Genomic DNA, 19,295 nt, shown 5'->3' on the forward strand with positions numbered 1-19,295 from the left:
TGATGTATTGATTGGGAGTTTCACATTCTAATTACAATTAGGCATTTCTCCACTTCCTTATGAAGCATAATCAGTCTAAATGGTACAGTGATCTGCCTCTTAAACCATACAGGAGAATGATTGGGTAACGGTGTGATATATTTTGATAGTAAGAGAAGACACACTGCATCCCATTACAAAATCAGATATAGCACTAGATTTTGAAAAGAATTCCATCTCATTTTTTTTTTCAAAATAGATATTGGATTTAACACTTCATAATTTGCATCATACGATCTGGACCCTAGTCCTGCAGAAATGGAATAAAACATTATTTGTAGCCTAGTTATCATGTTATACTTCAATATTCATCCTGTTAGTTAAGACCTCGTCAATGTTTCTGGAACATTAAATGTATTGTTATGAATCATTATTTGTTTAAACTCATGCAAAGAAGGCACCCACTATTTTAAATTACTTAAACAAATACTACCCATTTCTTTCCACAGTAAAACTTTAATTAATTAAGATCTGTGATAAAATTATTGTTTTGCAGATGCCAATATTTTTAAAAAGATATTAATGATGGGGTTGGTATGGCTGTATGAATGATTACTATTATTATCATCATAACTACTATTATTATTATTATTTAATAAACTGGTCTGTGGATTAAGCACTGTTCTAAAATAAGTTTAAAATAATTAACATACTTCTGAACTTTTTATGGTCATATACAGTTTATTACAGCTACGACTTCTTGTTCCCAGATATGCACAATTAAACTGAACTTGTCCTGATATGCATTACAAAATATGTTTTAGAACTATGGTTAATTGTGGTTCAGGTGTGCAATGTTAATCCAAAATTTATTTTTTAAATGATCGACATTGTCAGAAAACTGTATGTTATAAGGTGAAAATGCCATGAATCTGTGTGAGGTGATGTTTTACAAGTTCATCCATTGCAAGTGATAGTCAAAAGTTAATACTTGGTAGAAGGAATGATGTTGTGTCCAGTGCATAAATGATAGTCAAAAGTTAATACTTGGTAGAAGGAATGATGTTGTGTCCAGTGCATAAATTACTGTCTTTCATGTTGCTGGTGGTTTCCTAGGTAACAGACTTAATGTATTATAAAGAAATGAGTATTATGTAGTGGTACTCCTTAATCGCACAAAAAAAGATACATTAACAAAACCAAATGGGCCTTACACAGTGTGTGATTCATTAATGCAATTAGGTCATCTGCGAAAAATCTCACAAAGATCATATGAGTCCCACAGCTTACTCCTTTCAGGCAGTGGTGAACTCTGAGGTAAAAAAAAGAACACTAGGTGACTGCATGGGGAAACTGGGACTAGAGGAAATGCCTTCAGCCCATAAAGTAAAATTATTTTAAATCTATTGAAGCAATATTATAAATGCACAGGGATTTCCTACCACAGTCAAGACAGCACAGAACATACTCCTAGTTCAATTGTTTATGAAAAGAGAACAGTATATCCTTAAGTAGTCCATGGGACTGACTAGCAAAAAACAAGGAGCAATGCAGTCCTTAATGTAGAATTCAGGTGGAGTTTTCTTGGAACCAGTTAGGAATCAAACTTGGACCCCTTAGGAAGGTTTTCCTTTTTTGTGCAGAATGGCATGCGTGATGCAGTCCAAACTTACATTCCAAAGCAAATGTTTATTAATCAAAGTCTTGTGACCACCTGACAGGGATGAGAAAAGAGTTTTTCAATGTCGTAGACTGTCATAGCTGTCTACAGAGTTGTGACTTTTGCTTCTACTTCGGCTGCTCCGTGACCAGCTCTGACTTCGGCTTCGGCTGCTTCTGCTTCGACTCCAGTAACTGGAGTAACTTCTGCTGCGACTTCGACTGTGACTTCTACTTCGACTCCTGCTACTAGACCGTGAAGAATAGCTGCTGTTACTGCTTGGAGTTGAAGGACTGGGTCGATAGTAAGGAACAGGACGTTTTCTGGCACTAATGCAATAAGTAACGGAAAAAGACAAGTTTTTTGGTTAACATTTGTTTAGGAAGTTGTGTCTAATGTATCGCAAACAGTAATAAAATAATTTAGAAAAACTGCTACTAATAGTCCATACAGTAATAATACACTACATTCATGTACTACTTACACACTGCACTAGCTAACACAGATGGTTCTGAAATGCTACTAAGCAGTAATGTGTTGAACAGGTTTGATAAAATGGACAACTCTGTAAACTGATCAGATAATATTAAAAATCCTAGGAAGCACATTTAAATGGGGATACTGAGTATAACAGTAGATGTTTGAAAACAAAGATCACTACTGCAGTATCATTTGTAACAGGGGAGACTTATGCTATAGGACTGCAGCACTGCAGCCCCCCAGCTGTAAAAAAAAAATAAAATAAAAAAATTATTTTCGAGTCCTGGAACATCTCCACGCATGCATGATTGCACAGATGAGGAACTCCAGACTGCTTTGTTAGCAGTCCAGATAGGAGGAAAGGCCATCTCTGCCTTGCAGCCCAGAAGTCCATGCGGTGACAACCGCACAGAATGGATGACGTCTGGACTGCAACATCCACAGGCTGGAGCCTGCTCTCACATGAGAATTCTCCCCTAGAAGACATTGGAGCCAGAAACCATCCCCAGGAAAACAGTTAGCTGCACGGGACTTGTGGCTTGAGTGTTTTGGGACATTATTGGAGCCAGAAACCATCCTGCAGCCTTCTCTCTCTCAGGTAGGGAAGTGTGTGTATGTGTGTGCACGGGACTTGTGGCTGGAGTATTTTGGGACTGTTATTGGAGCCAGAAACCATACTGGAGACTATTCTCTTTCACGTAGGGAAGTGTGTGTGTGTGTGTGTGTGTGTGTGTGTGTGTGTGTGTGTGTGTGTGTGTATGTGTGTGTGTGTGTAACGCCCCAAGTGCTATATGGTGGTGGGTAGAGAATAGGCTTAAACCCTGTACCTTGGGCCCAGGTGGCAAGAGCCTGAATTCCCTGCCCACCACCATTTGTAAACAATTTGCAGATTTTTCCCTCATGCTTGTTCTGTTCCTCATAAAATCTGTGGTTTCTGTATTTTTGTGTCCTTACAAAATCAGTAGTGCAATGGTGCAGTGGTCACATTCTTGCCTGACAGCTACAGGTTCTCTGGTTTGATTCTTGGCTGGGGTGCCTTCTGTGTGGAGTCTGCATGTTCTCTCTGTGTTTATGTGGGTGTGCTCTAGTGTCCTCCCATCTTATAAAGGCATGTGTCTGTCTGGAGTGTTTCTCCCTGGGCCTCTGCTGAAAATTGTCTTTTGTTCCAAGTCAGACTTTCCTGATTAACAAATGTTAAATAAAAATGGCAAGCATTTGAATTTCAGACTTCATATTCTTCAGAAAGTACATGGTAACACAAAAGCTTTTATTCTAGCAATTTTTTAAGTTTATAAGATGGATATTTGAAATTTGTCCCTATTTTTGGGACTGTATTCCCCCATTATTGGCTTTATTCAGGTTTGTTGTGCTAAGGTTGAGAGCTATGGTAAGAACTGAATCCACTGAATATGTTTGGGGGCTGTATTCCCCCATTACTGGATTTTTCCAGGTGTTTTTTGCTAAGAGGTTGAGAGCTATGGTGAGAACTGAATTCACTGAATATGTTTGGGGGCTGTATTCCCCCATTATCGGCTTTATTCAGGTGTTTTGTGCTAAGAGGTTGACAGCTGTGGTGAGAACTGAATTCACTAAATGGTAGCCATTTAAGTTTCAGTCTTCCTCTCTTTCACAAAACAGCTGATTTGGCATAGTGCTATGTTGCTCTGACTGTTTTGCATAGGGTTCTGGGTTCAAGACTTGGCAGTGAAAGGTATGGTGATAACACAGCATTTTATTCTAGCAACTTTCCAACATTATACAAGCAATGTTTAAAATGCATGCCTGTTTTTTGGGCTTTTGCCCCCCCCCCAATACATTTTTGCTTTTTGCAGATTTCTTGTGCTGCAAAGTTCAGAGATACAGCTTAGTGAGTAGATTTTACAAGGAGCTGAAGGCTGCAGGGGAGCAAAAGATTAGTGCTGCTTAAGCTGAGTCTGCTTGAGTTGTTAATAGCACAACAGGTAGTGTATTCACTTTTGATGCAGAAGGCTGTGGGTTCTACTCCCACAGTAGATAGATGCATTATTGATACTATACTGTGTTGCAAAGGGGGTGGATTTTGCACTCCTTTTTAATAAAGATACCTAGTAACTATGAACATGTAATCAGTTTGCCATCCATTCTCTATTGCAATATTACTAGCTTATCATTTTTTTAGTGTAAGATAGGCAATTTATTCCTCAAGGGCAACAAACACTTTATTTGTAGATGAAACAATGAAATATAAAGTTGTTTGCTAGTAGCAACCTCTTCATTAGGTACAGATCTCTTTAATGTGGAATTATTTAGACAACTTTTACTTCTTCAGAGATTGTGCATATGTACTGATACTGGTGGACTGTAGAAGTTTGAGTAGACTTTTATGATGGAAATGTTCAGAATTGGGCAGTTTTGTCATTATTGGTGCATGCATTTTGTTTCATTATTTACTGAAAAAATGTTCAAACAATAAATTTGAAATGCCCTCTAGAGCTGTACTGTATTGTACAAGGAATATACTTTAATACAATCAGGAAGGTGTATGAAAGAGCATGTGTATGTTTCTTGTACAAGGGGCTTGTGATTTGAAAACATCCCAAACCCAAAGTTAATCTTTATCTTCCACTGGCAAAATGTATTTTCTTTGAATGTGGGTTTCAATGCTGTTTCAATGAATGTGAGTTTCAACGGCAGATAAGTTTTAATGCTAAGTCTGTTTTCATTGTGAGACTGCATTGCTTTGTTTAACAGATATCCATTAGTGTTTATGCTGTAAAATGCAAAATAAAACTTTCAAATGAAGTTCAAATCATCAAAGAAGTAAAGCAGTATGCACGTTAGTGTTTATAGTAAATGGGGTGAAATAGCCAAGTAATAGTTCGTTGAAATGGCTCAAGGGGGGGAGGCTCCATTCAACCATGATTTTGTGAGGGGTGAAGGGCGGCAAACTCAAAGACAGCCCCAGCTGAACTATACCTCTCAACTGTTCAGATTTTTGCAGAATGAATAGATTTTTGCTTCTTATTTTTTGGTTTGTTTGTCATAAAATTTGTAGTTTTCTGGTAAATCATTTAGGAATGAAGTTACTAATGTCAGATACTGAGTTTCAGACTTCATAACCTTCAGAAAAATGCATGCTAAAGCAAGACATGTTATTCTATCAACTGTCTCAGTTTATAAAAGAGCAATTGTTAGTACTGCTTATATGTTCCCCCAATATATATTGGCCTTGTCCAGATTTCCTGCATTAACAGGTTGAGAGATACATGCAAATAAATTGCTTTATAGAATTAGGCATATCCAAACCTCTCAACTGTCCCTGATTTTGGCTCAAAATGTTGCTCTTCCCCTAACAATCCCTCTGCAAAATGGTAATTTTGGAAGAAAACATGGAGGGTTTACAATTAATAAATAACTGTAATAATCAGAGTTATAGATTACTTTTATTTCAGAAATTCATGTAGATTCTTTTATTTTGTCAGCTGCTCAAGTTAGCAGTACTAATATTAAAAAAGTGTCCCTTCTTTGATAGGTTCCCAGCTGTACTGAAGTTAGAAAATAATGACAGACATTTCAGTTTCAGATTTCATACCCTTCAGAAAATTCATACTAATGCAAGACCTACTATTCTATTATCTTTCTAAATTTCTAAGAGCAATATTTAAAAATTGTCCTTATTTTTGTGCTTTTGTCCCCTTATATGTATGGCTTTGTCCAGATTTCTTGCTCTGAGGTTGAACAGTATGACAAATATGTCAGGGCCATCACAGTCAGCCAGAGATATTTCAAATTGTGACATACTTGTTGCACCCCACTCCCCCATGTAGTGACTCTGGATGTGTCTAAGCAAGGCAAGGAGCAGTTATGCAGTGCAAATGTGTAGAGTATCCCCACATCCAAGGTAGACACAAGTACTACAGTGGCTTTTCATCTGTCCCTGATTTTGCAGAATGTTCTGGTTTCTGTCATATTTTTATACTATTGATTTATGCTTATTATTATTATTCAGAAAGTGCCTGTTGCTCTGTGTTTAATTAGCAATGCTTTAATGACCATCAAGTAAGCTTGTCTGAGATTGTAAGATGCAAGTAAGTTTTAATAAGCATACTGTTAAAGAATTGCCAACATTGAAAGCTTTTCTGTTGTTGCCATGCAGAGAATACTAACATAACTAGATAACATATAAGCCTTGGGTATTGAAATGCATCTGACAGTATTTGTAATAAAGGACAGGATTATATTATTTTAAGAAGCTCATTTCATTTGTTGGAGACTTGCAGTCATCTTTGCAGGCTTTACCTGCAAAGTAAACAGAATGCTAATCTATCGTGTGTGGTGCATAACCTGTGCAGTAATCCTTAAAGCAATGTATGTTGAGATTGTTTCTTGTTTGCTTTTCATTTTTTTACTTTGATCATGTTTTCCCCATGAAGCAAGTAAACAGTTGTTGTCAGGCAGCAGGTCTTTTTTGGATAAGAAACATTTTTACAAGTGGGGGTATCACAGAGATTGCTACTTTCAGCATGTTACTTGATACTTTAATAAAGCTGAATATAAATTATAATTAGAACTGCAGTGCAAGGAGAAGTGGTTTGAGTTGAGTGCTGCTTGTTTTTCTTATACTTGATTTTGACTGGCATTCCAGTAATAAATTTAAAAATTTATTTTGCATGCCTTACCTTTTTGTTTCCATGTAGATATTAAGTAAGTTGTCATGTAGACAATGCATTAAAATATTTGTTTTCTTCTACACTTCATTTTGTCTTGATTGGACTCTCATAATGAAGGCTTGGCACCCAGGGCAGTGTATTTAATTAAAGTTACAGTTTTTGTGGTTTTGAGCATAGCTCCTCCTGTTTCTAGTTGGCCACACCCATTCTCATTGACCCCACCCATTCAGCTGTCTCCTGCAGCCCCCCTTTGATTTGAAGTCACCAGCCGCCACTGATTTGCAATGATAGAAAATTAGCCATAGGAAGGATCATTTACCTTGACTTACAAAACTTTGAATGTCTCTAGAACAGTGTTGATCTTCTGCTACATTAAGGACATTAGGAACATACTGGGTAATAAAGGAAGACCAGTGAGATCCACCCCATTTTCATTTTTTTGTATAACAAAGAAAGTAGTCAATAAGTGCACCCATCCTGTCTGACAAGGAGATCTGAACTACAAAGGCTAAGGTGTATTTCCATCTCCAAAATGGTGAGGTAGGAGGAGACATCTGACGTTAAGAGAGAAGTGTGCCACTTTTTCCCCACATCCTTGCATTCAGATTCCCAGTAAATGAGAAAGAATGAACCCAATGGGCTGGTGGGAGACAGCTTACACCCCAACAGTGAACTTTATAGTTTTAACTCTACTGCTATGATGAGTATACTGATACAACATTGTTCATTGTGGGGGGGGGCGTCATTCGTTAGGCTTGAAAAGAGTAGGTTCTCAAAGAGTAAGATGGTCAGATAAATGGGGAGGAGCACACATACTATGCAAGGCTGCAAGGGCAAATCCTCTTGTTCTCCTGAATGCTATATATCTAGCTTGTAATGCCTCCACGTGGTGTGGATGAATATACAAGCAGCTGCCTCATACATATTTTCTGCTGACACTTTCTTAAAGATAATGCTTACCTACTAACATTTGTATTAGCCTGCCTGTAAAAGAACTTGTTTTGGTGATCATAGTAAAGAAATACATTTTCCAGCCATTTAGTGAACATTTGCTTAGTAACTAACTTTGTATATGTGTTTGTATAAAGGAGACAAAAGCTAGTCCATTTGCTTGATATAGTTTGTCCTTTCATTTTATTCTCGTATTTGCTTCTGTAGAGGTGTTATTTGAAGGCGTTATTCTCCTTATTTTGAGGTTTTTGGTACAAAGGTAATAACTTTAAGCCTTGGTTTAATATTAGTTTAGAAACCACTTTAGACATGAAAGAGGGGTTGATCTGAAGAGCTCCCTTGTTTTTCTGGAAGACTGTATGCTTTACCCATATTGATCTGCAACTTAAAATTTTCTTTTCCAAATAAAAAGCTTCTAATAACAGTCTACCAGGGTATGAGATGTATTTATAGATTAAAAAGAAATTAGAACCATTTTGAAAGCAGGTGTTGTTGGAGGTCATAAATAAAGAAGCCTGTTATAAAACTATTATGACTGTAGTGACCGATATTAGTGAAAGATCCAAGAGTAGCCAGGCCGAAATAGCTAGAACATGGAGCGTATATCAGGAATAATACAGACCATTATCGTACAGAACCAGATCTATAAAACAGAAGCTATCTTTGGGAGTATGCCAGAGTCTGCACACCAGATATAACCCTTGTACTATTTTTTCTTGTGATACATAACCTGGCCTACTTTTAGATGCATAATATTTTTTAGAAGGGAATACGGTTTATATTCTCCAGGCTGCTAGTTTCAATCTGTTTATGTTGGATATATTGCACCTTCCTCCTTACTGAGCTAACGTTGTGGAAGTGGGACACAGAAAGATTAGGGTTGTGAATTTCTCTTTGCTTATATATACTTTCTTGGAGAAACAGTATCACCTTGGCCAGAAGGAACTATCAAGATGAGATCTGTCCAGTCTACTTTTGCATTTGAGAGGACCTTTAGTAATAGGATAAAGAGGTGAAAGGCACACTGGAGTCCCCTATCCTATTGAACTGAGAAGATATTCACTGCCCCAAGCTTCCCTTTATAGATTACTGTGCCATAATTTCATTAACCAAAAGAAAGGATGGTAAACCATGCAAACACCGGCAAGCCATGAACTGATAAAAAATATAAGACTTTAATAACAGCTGAGAGATTTTGTCCTTTGGACTTATTCAGAAGTAAGGTACATATGTTAAACCTACTATTTGTAGGGAATTCATCCAAACCTGTGAATGAGTTGTCCAATCACAAATTACTTTTAATAAAACAAACAGTAAAACAATCAGATATTAAAAACATACTCCTTAAAGCTAATGTTGTTAAACTTGATGAAGGAAGAAATAAAAAATGTTCTAAATACTATAACAATGGCTAATTTGAACTGTGAAAAAATATTTCATGAATACATGGGAAAAAATAAAAATACCAACTCTTGCAAACCTATTCTTTTTCTTTTCATAACCTACTGGCCCAAAGTTTAAGTGCACTATTAATAGAAGTTGTGTAATTTAGTCCAGGGTATTCAATGGCATTTAACCATAGGTGCCATATTAACTCATGGTGTTCTAAAATGCATTCCCAAGGTCCTCCCCTTGGATTCTGAGTTATCTGTTCAAAAATTGTAAAATTAAATAACTTGTTATCATTATAGACTGTCTTGTGTCTATAAAGGGCATTGGTTGTCCTTTTTCCATTGATATCATGATTGTGTTCTTGTCTACATTTTTAAGGGAATGTTCTGTCTTGCCTACATAGAAACAGGAACAAAAATTCCATTTTAGAAGGGTGTAGGCTACACTCTACTAAAATACAATAGTCTAGAACCTAAACCTTCTTAAAGTAAAATAACTGGTTTGGAGCCCAGGTGCATAAACAAGAACTAAGACATTTTCAGAATAACATACACTATAAGCCTTCAACCAGCAGTTCTCAGCTTAGAGGATCGTAGGCTATCCTTTCCTGCCACAAGAGTTTAGACCACAAATCTTCCTAATGTAAAATAACTGATTTGGAACCCAAGTGCTTAAACCAGAACAAAGACACTTAGAACAACAGGCACAATAAGCCTTCTACCAGCAATTCCCAGCTCAGAAGGGCAGAGGCTATTCTCTCCTTCCACGATTGTGTAGACTGCAAACCTTTTTAATTTAAAATAAGTGGCCTGAAACCCAGGTGCTAAAACCAAAACTAAGCGGTTTAGAATAACAGTTACAATGTAATCAGGCTACTAACAAGCAGTAATAAATGCAACAGAATAAATGCAACTGAGCACTTTTAAGAACATGCAGCAAAAGCAAAATGAAGTAATAATGTAGGATGAAAAACAAATGCAGTAAAAGTAGCTGAATAAAGTGCAATTTTTTTTGTTAAGTGGGAAGGGAGGAAAGAGAAGATAATTAAAGGTTAAAAAACTATGGGGGTGGGCCTGCCCAATTAATCTTTCAGTATTCAGTAGAATGAGCCGATGAGATGGGACTGGGAGGAGTGTCCAAAATCAGATTTATAGTAGGGGCGGGCTACTCAAAAGCCACTGAGTTTAAGAATATAACAATAGTTGCACAGGTGGGTTGTTAAAGAAATGACAAACTACCCCAATTTGATATGTAACTGTGGAGTTTTCTCTGTAATGCATCCAATGGTAACTGTTTGAAATGTAAGGGACTCACAATGATGAGTCACAAAATGTGGAGATTGAATGACAGAAAATCTGGACTTATATATATACAAAGTCCAAGATTGCCACTTCTTGGAATATTTCCTTTTCTTCAAGGTATGGTGATCTCAGAAGTTGTATAGAAGTCTGGGTTGTATAAGGGGCTTGGCCCTATATTGCAGGGTAAGAGGAAATTAGTCCTCTGCATGAATCAAGTTATAAAGAGAAGAGCAGTTTAGAATTTTGCTCTTCTCTTGTATTTTCTGTCTTTTTTTTCATATCATTTCAGGACTCAGTATCGTGAGTCCCAACAATTCAATAGGGAGTCTGTTCATATTTCCTTTCATGAACATTTTTTTGAGATATAACAATATAAAAAAGTAGTGCAAGTACAAAATACAGAATAAATGGCATAGATGGTAGTACACATTATTAGTTTCTTAAGAATGTACCTTTTACCATCACAGCATTGAAACTCAAAAAAATAACATGAGGCAAATATAAAGTTCACCATCTCTTTACTAAAGAGATGGTGAACTTTATATTTGCCTCATGTTTAGCTGTGTCTGTTTTATTTTGCTGAAGCTATTATTTTAAAAAGTGAACTGCATTTGCTAATTAATATATTTGCAAAACTATTCACAAGATTTGGTCACTTAGTACTCACTGCAAAAAGGCACACACTAACAATGCTTGTTAAGCACCTTTCTGACATCAAAAAGGTGTTTAACATTTATATCTTTTCCTCAGCTTTGGAATGAAATCACAATGCTCCATGCACTACATTAAAGCCAAGTTCTTGAAATTCAGTGTTGTTTCTCTATTTGAAGTTATTGTTTTAGCTGCTAGACTTCAAAGATTAAGCTTCTGGGAAAGCAGTTTGTATAATCAGCTATACTGAGCCCAGACTGGGAATGCAAACACTCAGACAAAATATTGTCATCACTATGACTGGATATTTCTGGTGATGTATATTACCCTTATAAAATGGCTTAATTTTAGGCAAATGTAACAAATAAACATGATGAAGGTGCTAAAGCCACTTACAGGGTGATTAAACTAAGTTAAGCATTGTCCACTGGTGAAGGTAATGACATTTCAATCCAATATTTGTTTGCAAAGAAAACTACATGGAGAGAATCAAACAGAGCCATATTGAAATGGCATGGGAGGATGAGACCTATATTGAAATGGCACTGGAGGATGAGATCTCAGGTCTAAAGGTACCTAGAATAATACTGGGGATGATCAGGGGGCAGGTATAAGTAGCACTAGATGTTATAATGTAGATGAATTAAAGCAGAGAAGACATCCATCTGCTGAGATGGTAAGAGATGCAAGGAAAGTGCAGGACTGTAATGAATTACACACCATGAGAACTTAGAATGTTTGATCCTATAAATATGTGAATTAAGGCAAACCTGATGTGGTTAAAGTCGAGAGGACAAGTATAGACATTAATATATTGGGAACTGCTGAAGTAAAGTAGACTGTGGTGGGTTATTTTACAATACTTAAGCCTCAGATTTTTGTACTGGTGACAAGAATCTTGATGAATGGCTGGAGTAGCCATTCAGCATTATAGTGATACATGTTTATGCTCCAACTAAAGATACCAAGGAGGAGGACGCCAATCAATTTTATGAGAATTTGCTGTAAGTGTTGGGTAAAATACAAAAAAAATGGCAAATGGTTTTCAAAGAACACCTGTAATAATAAACAAAACTGAATTTGGTGAATGACATAAAGCAGGGCATGGACCAGCAGAATTTAAAAATGCCGGAAAACAGGTAAGTTTGGATTTGATGTAGAAAATGAAGCAGGGCATAGACTAAGCCAATTTTGCCAAAATAATTTACTGCTCATAGGAAATGATGTATTTCAAAATCCTGTAAGAGCAGGCCTTACACATAACTATCACTGGATGGGTAAGTATGAAAATAAGATTGACTTCATACTTTGCAGCTGGTGATGGACGAGATCTGCACAGACAGCAAAAACAACACCTGGAGCTTGACTGTGGCTTGACCATCAATACTCTTTGCAAAGTTTAAAATCAGATTAAAGAATGCAGGAAAACCCTGAGGCCAGTTGCATGACAAGCTCAATGATAGTTCACATGCATATGTATTGCAGGTGAAGGACATTATTGAAAGCTGAATCTAAATCTGTGAATAATAAGATCTCAACCGAAATCCCAGCTCCAGACAAGTGACAAGTGGAGTACCTCAGGGTTCAGTCCTGGGGCCGCTCTTGTTTGGCATCTACTTCTCTGAAGTACAGGTCAACACTAAGGGACTCTGGCTAACAAAGTTTGCAGATGACTGCAAACTGGGAGCCATTATTGAATCCCCAAATGATGTGGATACTCTACAAAAGGGCCTTACAGAAACAGATGCTTGGTGCCAGAGCCATGGGCTCAAGCTCAATGCCAAGAAATGTATTGTTATCCCCTTTGGGAAAAACATGTATCCATGAATTACCATATAGGTGGCAGTACACTAAACACAGAAAGTGTGATAAGAGACTTAGGGACACAGGTGGACAGTGGTCTCACCTTCGATAACCACATCACCACAACAGTCAGGAAATCCTTCTATGTGGCACACCTCATCACGAAGGGCTTTTCATCCAGAAAAAGGAGGGCATCGTACCACTGTACTCATCCCTCATTAGACCCATTATAGAATACAATGCCCCATTTGGTATGTTCCTCTCAAGACATCTGCAACAACTGGAAAGGCCTCAGAAATACCTCACTAAAAGAATCACAGGCCTAAAGCAGATGCCCTACGCTGACCGCCTTAAAAACTCCAGCTATACTCTGTCGCATATCGCCTACTCCGAGGCGATCTCTGCTTAACATACAAGGCCATGTCAAACCCAGAGCTGTTGGACATGCTACACTTAAAGAAATCCCAATCCCTCAGAGATACACGCCCAGGGATCTAAACCTTGTCATCACAATAAACAAAACATGCTGGAGGGATAGGTTCCTGACCCAGAGACTCCCCAGACTCTGGAATAGATTGCCCATACATGTCAAGCAGAGTGCCTCTTTGGACCTCTTCAAGAGGAACCTTGACGATTGGATGGGAGAAAGGAAATTCACCCCAGGGATCACGTCAGTCGCCCTGCTAGACATGGGTCCAGGAAAGTAAATAATGTGGGAAGAAATAGCCAGGGAATTGTTATGGCTAGGCTTGTATAGGCCCTAGGGCTGATAGCCTAGTACCAACCTATGAACCTATGAACCAGCAAGTTTTTCAAATATATGCTGAAGAAGAAAATATGCGCCAACCCACATTCTCTTTGGCCGATAAATAAGCTGAGCAATGTAGAAATAGTTTATCTCCAGACAATTTAAACCTTTACAAACAGGCTTGAGTATAGCCCTTCCCACTTTATAAATTACATGTTTCTGGACAAAATACATTTCATAACTTAAAGAAAAAAATTGAAATGGCAGGTAGCAATAACTAACTAACTAACTAACTAACTAACTAACTAACTAACTAACTAAATACATAAATAAAGGCATACATGCATACATGCACACATATACTATACAAACTTATAAATAAAAAAATGACCTCTTTACAGAATGTAAAGCCATTATCCATGACAAATGAGTAAGCTTTTTGTAACTCTGGTATCTCTCAATGGACAATATAAATAAATTATTTTAAAACAGGTACAAAATAGTATACATGATGTATGCCTGGGTATACCTGTGCCAGACCCATCCGTAGGGCAAGGGGTGCCAGCTGTTATGGGGCATGACTGGTAGTTGCCCTTTGGGGTGTGAATGCCGTACCAGCATGTATGATCAGGAGTTACCTTTGTGACTTGAGTATAGCTCTGGAATTCATTTAAGAAGCTGCAGCTTCCTAAATGAATGCATTTAGTGGATTAATCTGTTAGGAAGAATTATATATGTGCCAATATATGCATTTTTTTAACTATAAGAGTTTTTCCCACCTTGTTATCCTTCTTGCTTCCAGATGACTTGGGGAATCCCATCTCCGTTTCTTCAGAGGAGAATATGATCTTCGTCGCCTCCTGTCTCGGTCTCTCTTTCTGTCTTTTGGAGAGTCCTTTTCAGTTGAGCCATATTTCTTATGATCCCTGCTGTTTTCCCTTAAAAATACATAAATGCAAACAGCAGAATGGTGACATCATGCAAAATTATAAATAAGTCATATCATCAAAAATTATCAAAGGAATACTTTTAAAAATAGTAAAAAATAGTAAGCACAAAGGTCAAAAAAGTACACCATGTAAGTCCTGTGCAAGCTCTTCATTTAAGCTGTTATTGAAAAAGAGTGAGCATCAGTGAGAGAGAGAGAGACAGACAGACATACAAACAGACTGATAGAGTTACATGTAGAAAATGAGAATGTTTCTTACCATGGCACTCAGGTTTCTGCAAAACTGAGGGAAGGAAAATTCAGAAGCCAGAGATCAGGGGAACCAAAAAGGTATAAGGAAGTAGGATTAATAGAAGACTTAACATATCTAATGAAGGCAAGGTGCAAGTGGACAGGTGTGAGAAGAAGTATCCAATATTGCATAATATCATGAGTATAAGTCAACATAATATTGTAAATGTGCAATATAATATGTGTAATATGTGAACTGATGTGTATATCAAATAAACAGAATATCCTTAATGCGTCATATGTGTATAATAAATGACATTTTCCCATACAGCAAATGATAAGGATCTATGACCAGAAGAAGCTGTTAGTCAAACTTTATACTGACTAGACTACAGTTGAGCTTGACAGGAGTCTTTCTGTAGGCATAGTCTTTTTAGACCTAAGCAAGGCCTTTGACTAAGAATAGAGAAGGCTGATAGAAAAATTGCATGGGCTTTAGGGAGATTAAGGTCAAGAACTGGATAAGCAAATGGCTGAATGGAAGGATAATGAGAGCTTTGAAAAGAAACGTTATAGCTGGAATTATGAAAGTGATTAGTGGGGTATAGTAGGCTGAGTTCGTAAAGATAATGAAATAACTGATACCTTTAAAATGTAGGATGACAGCATTTTCACCAATTTAAACATTAGAAGTGGTATAGTTGCTCTGTACATCCCAGATGTTTTTATTTCATACAGGAAATCAGTGGGTAGTGATTAAAAGAGAGAACCATGGAATACCTGTCTGGGCTGTATCTAGAGTAACTGCTGCTGTGTCGAGACTGTGAACTTCTGCTACCAGGACTTCTCCTGTGGGATTTGGATGAGTAGCTAGGAGATCGGGAGTAGGACCTGCAGTAAGAAAAAAAAAAAAAAAAAAAGGAATAAACAAATTTGAATGCATACATATGAAAAAGCATAGAGAGCAATAACCTCGGACATTACATATAGAGAAAAATGTATTGAAGGCAATAATCCTCGGGCATTGCATACCTATGAAAATGTATAGAATGCAATAATCCTCAGGCATTGCATACCTAGGAAAATGTATTGAAGGCAATAATCCTTGGGCATTGCATACCTACAAAAATGTATTGAAGGCAATAATCATTGGTTATTGCATACCTATGAAAATGTAAAGAAGGCAATAATCCTTGGGCACTGCATACCTACGAAAATGTATTGAAGGCAATACTCCTTAAGGATTGCATACCTATGAAAATGTAAAGAAGGCAATAATCCTCAGGCATTCGGTTGATAGCTGGATAATTTTTACCCTTATCTCTCCTACAAATTTTAGGAAAGTCTTTCTTTTTTAAAACTTATTCTTCTTTCATGTATCTTTGTACTGTCTGTGATTTATGTGTTCTGCTTCAGATTAATCCTAGCTACTTATCAATTAATTTACAAATCGAAGTGGAGTCACCCTGTAAAATGTCCAGTTCAATATTTTCTCTTAGACAAAATAACGAGTGGTCTAAATATAGTACTAGCTTGTGCTCTGTTTGACATTTCAAAATCCAACAAGGTCTTTTGTAAAAAAGTAAAAAACTGTCATAAACTGACTGAGTGAAGTCCATCTCCTAGGCATATTCATGTACCCCTCTCTACCATTAAATTTGTATAGTTTGAACCTCCTCCATTGTTGTTTTGTTTAGAAATGATAAGGCCATCTCCACCTACGCTGCACATGGATTCAATGCATAAATTGTAACAGTTTATATATAATACATGGGATTATATAAACTAATATTTGATGTATCAAATGTAAAATTTCATGTTGTATTTCTGTTTCATGCTGCATGTGTACTACTTGTAGACAAAAAAAAGTGAATTGTCATTAAGGAATTTAGGAGGCTATATCCCCCTCAAGTAGGTGATTACTGAATGTAGGCCATAAGGCCAAATGTCTGTTTCCTATATTGGCTATATCATATCAAGACTGAGGCACTATAAAATGCTGGATCTTTGCCCATTTGTTTTGTACATAGTAGAGTTAAAAGAACTGTGTTGTAGACTGACATGCTTCAGTGTGTGTATGTGTGTGTGTGTGTGTGTGTGTGTGTGTGTGTGTGTGTGTGTGTGTGTGTGTGTGTGTGTGTGTGTGTGTGTGTGTATGCACAAAATGGCACTTACACAAAATCTGCATGCAACAAAAAAAGGATTGCATATATTAAAAACAGAAAAAAACATAAATTCCTTGTAGCACCGGACGCAACTTGCTGACTAAACCATGTTTATTTATATGAACACTTGCTCTTTAAACAGTTTGTGTGTTATTTTACATTAAAATCAGGAAATAATTTGGGATTCCTTGGTTAAGTATTGGGTTATTATCTACCAGAGTCAGTTTGTTAATTTGTGTTAATAATGTTTAAAGTGTTTTTTTTTTGTAATGCATTCTAGCAAAATATGGAATTTCAACCCCCCCCCCCCCAACCATACTACAACGCACATAGGATTTTTGTTTTATAATTTTGCCCTTCCTCCATGGTAAAAATTGGCATATATGACATAACTGCTAGATGACAGTATAACTTCTGTCTTTGTGTCATGTTGCTGATATGCATTTGGTACACTGAGATTCATGAGGCACATTTTCCTACAAGACATCCTCAAGTGTCACTGCAACATTACATAATTCATTTTTTTCTCTGTCTCTCTGGAAAAGCCAATCCACAGATTGACTTTTCATTCTTTTCTATGCCTAGCTGGCTATTTAAACCTTGCCTGCAAAGAAATTCTTTGAAGCCTCTGTAACTAATGATGCAAAGAGATATACTATGTCTGTGTCATCTGTGCTTGCCATCAGTTTGTCCTTTCTCTCATCATGTCATCCATAAAGTATCTGATCATGGGATGCACTGATATATTCTTTTCTTCCCATATATGCTTTAATGCAACTTACTTAATTCACTGCCTCAAACCAATGAGCACTGTAAAACTATGAGGAAGGGCTGAGCATGGTCTAGCCATTTGATCTTTCAACAAGTGTTTTGGCTGTTGTTTAACTTCCTAAATCATCATTTTGTTGAGCTTCACTAGCCCTCAAGGTGGAGCAAAGTTGTCCAGTTTTCCTTTTTCCTTACAGGCAGTAGCTGTAATTGCATTTACGATAGTAACGTACCTTTTCCCTGAGGAGTGTGACCTGCTTCTGGATCGTCTGGAGGATGACCGGTGTGAGAGAGAGGACGAACGCGAGGAACGACTGGAACTTCGAGATAACCTGCTGCTTCTGCTGCAGGAGCTTGTCCTGGAATGATTTGTGGGCGATGATCTTTGGGTAGGTGAAGGCAAAAGGCTCTTTTTTTCTTCAGAATAGTCGGTGCACAGAGGAGGTGATTTTCTATAAATAAAGAAGGCAGTCATGCAAAGATGCATTTAACTTTTTTATTATCTTGATAATACAGAATGTCTGGGCATGCACATAAAATTATTATTCAGATATTGCAAGATATGGTTTCTTTCATAATTCAACTAATCCAAATTGTTAACCCTTCAGCTACCTAAACTCCATGATCCTAACACCTGAGACTAATCCAGCTAACAATTTCATCAGCAATATATATTCATAAATAGGAATTTGGGTTCAGAGTATGAATTCCTTAACCAAAATTAAACTGGAATGCCAGAAATTAGACTCTATTTAACTTGAAATATAAATTGAAAGCCACAAAATATCTTGTATAAACCTGAGATACTAAAAAAATCTGACTTTGAAATAGGCATCTGACCACTGATTGTTAATTCCTTCAAATATTTCCTTAAAGAGATATTATAAGGGTACTATGACTAAACCTTATAATACAAATCTGACCTTGACTTAGAAAATCTTTGTAGGAGAATACTGGGGTTTGGTAACTTCAAGGATTACTCTATTGAACTGATGATTGTTTTCCATCAGAGTGCTATTCCTTTACCATAATCCAACCCTAGAGTGTCACACACAAATCAAACACAATTTAACTATTCATGTGTCTGTTTCAGGTCTTTGCGTTTTGTCTCTGGAGATTATTTTGAATATCTGGCATTTGTCACTGTGTCTATCTCTGCATTTTATAGCTGAACATCATGTTTCAACTTCTTTTCCCCCCACAAATTCTCCATATCTAAACTTTCCCTTCAAACCTCAAATATTCCAAATTCCTCCCTTACCATCACCCTCTTCCAAATGTACATTTCTCAGTGTAAAATGTGTACCAGCGCTAATTTTCGTAGTTTTGTAGATGATTCATGATATAGTACAAATACAGTATTCCTTTAGCTGAGTTCATAATGTCGCACAATATTTATTATGCAGTATAAAGCCTTCTGCTAATCTATGTACTCCTACTTGTAAAAGCTTAAGAGACTTTTGCCAATCTTGCCTTGAATAATAACACAACTAATTTTGCAACTTTGATTGGATTACTGTTTTTTTAATGTAAATTGATGTGTAATAGGCTTATTTTATAAACTTGTG

General features: G+C 36.9%; 1 protein-coding gene across 2 annotated transcripts in view; it reads right to left on the reverse strand.

Moving 5' to 3' along the window:
* Positions 1 to 697: 697 nt before the first annotated feature.
* SRRM4 (serine/arginine repetitive matrix 4) overlaps positions 698 to 19,295 on the reverse strand; it is a 519,623-nt gene continuing 501,025 nt past the window's right edge. For both annotated transcript variants that reach the window (XM_044068321.1, XM_044068322.1), the window contains 4 exons: positions 17,961 to 18,179; positions 15,575 to 15,685; positions 14,394 to 14,552; positions 698 to 1,968 (listed from right to left, as the gene is read on the reverse strand). In XM_044068321.1, coding sequence (XP_043924256.1) covers positions 1,719 to 1,968; positions 14,394 to 14,552; positions 15,575 to 15,685; positions 17,961 to 18,179 — 739 coding nt within the window. In that variant the 3' untranslated portion in view covers positions 698 to 1,718. The remainder of the gene's footprint in view (positions 1,969 to 14,393; positions 14,553 to 15,574; positions 15,686 to 17,960; positions 18,180 to 19,295) is intronic.

Source organism: Protopterus annectens, chromosome 4.part0, assembly GCF_019279795.1.
Source record: "Protopterus annectens isolate FY-2018-M chromosome 4.part0, PAN1.0, whole genome shotgun sequence".
Lineage (NCBI taxonomy): Eukaryota > Metazoa > Chordata > Ceratodontiformes > Protopteridae > Protopterus > Protopterus annectens.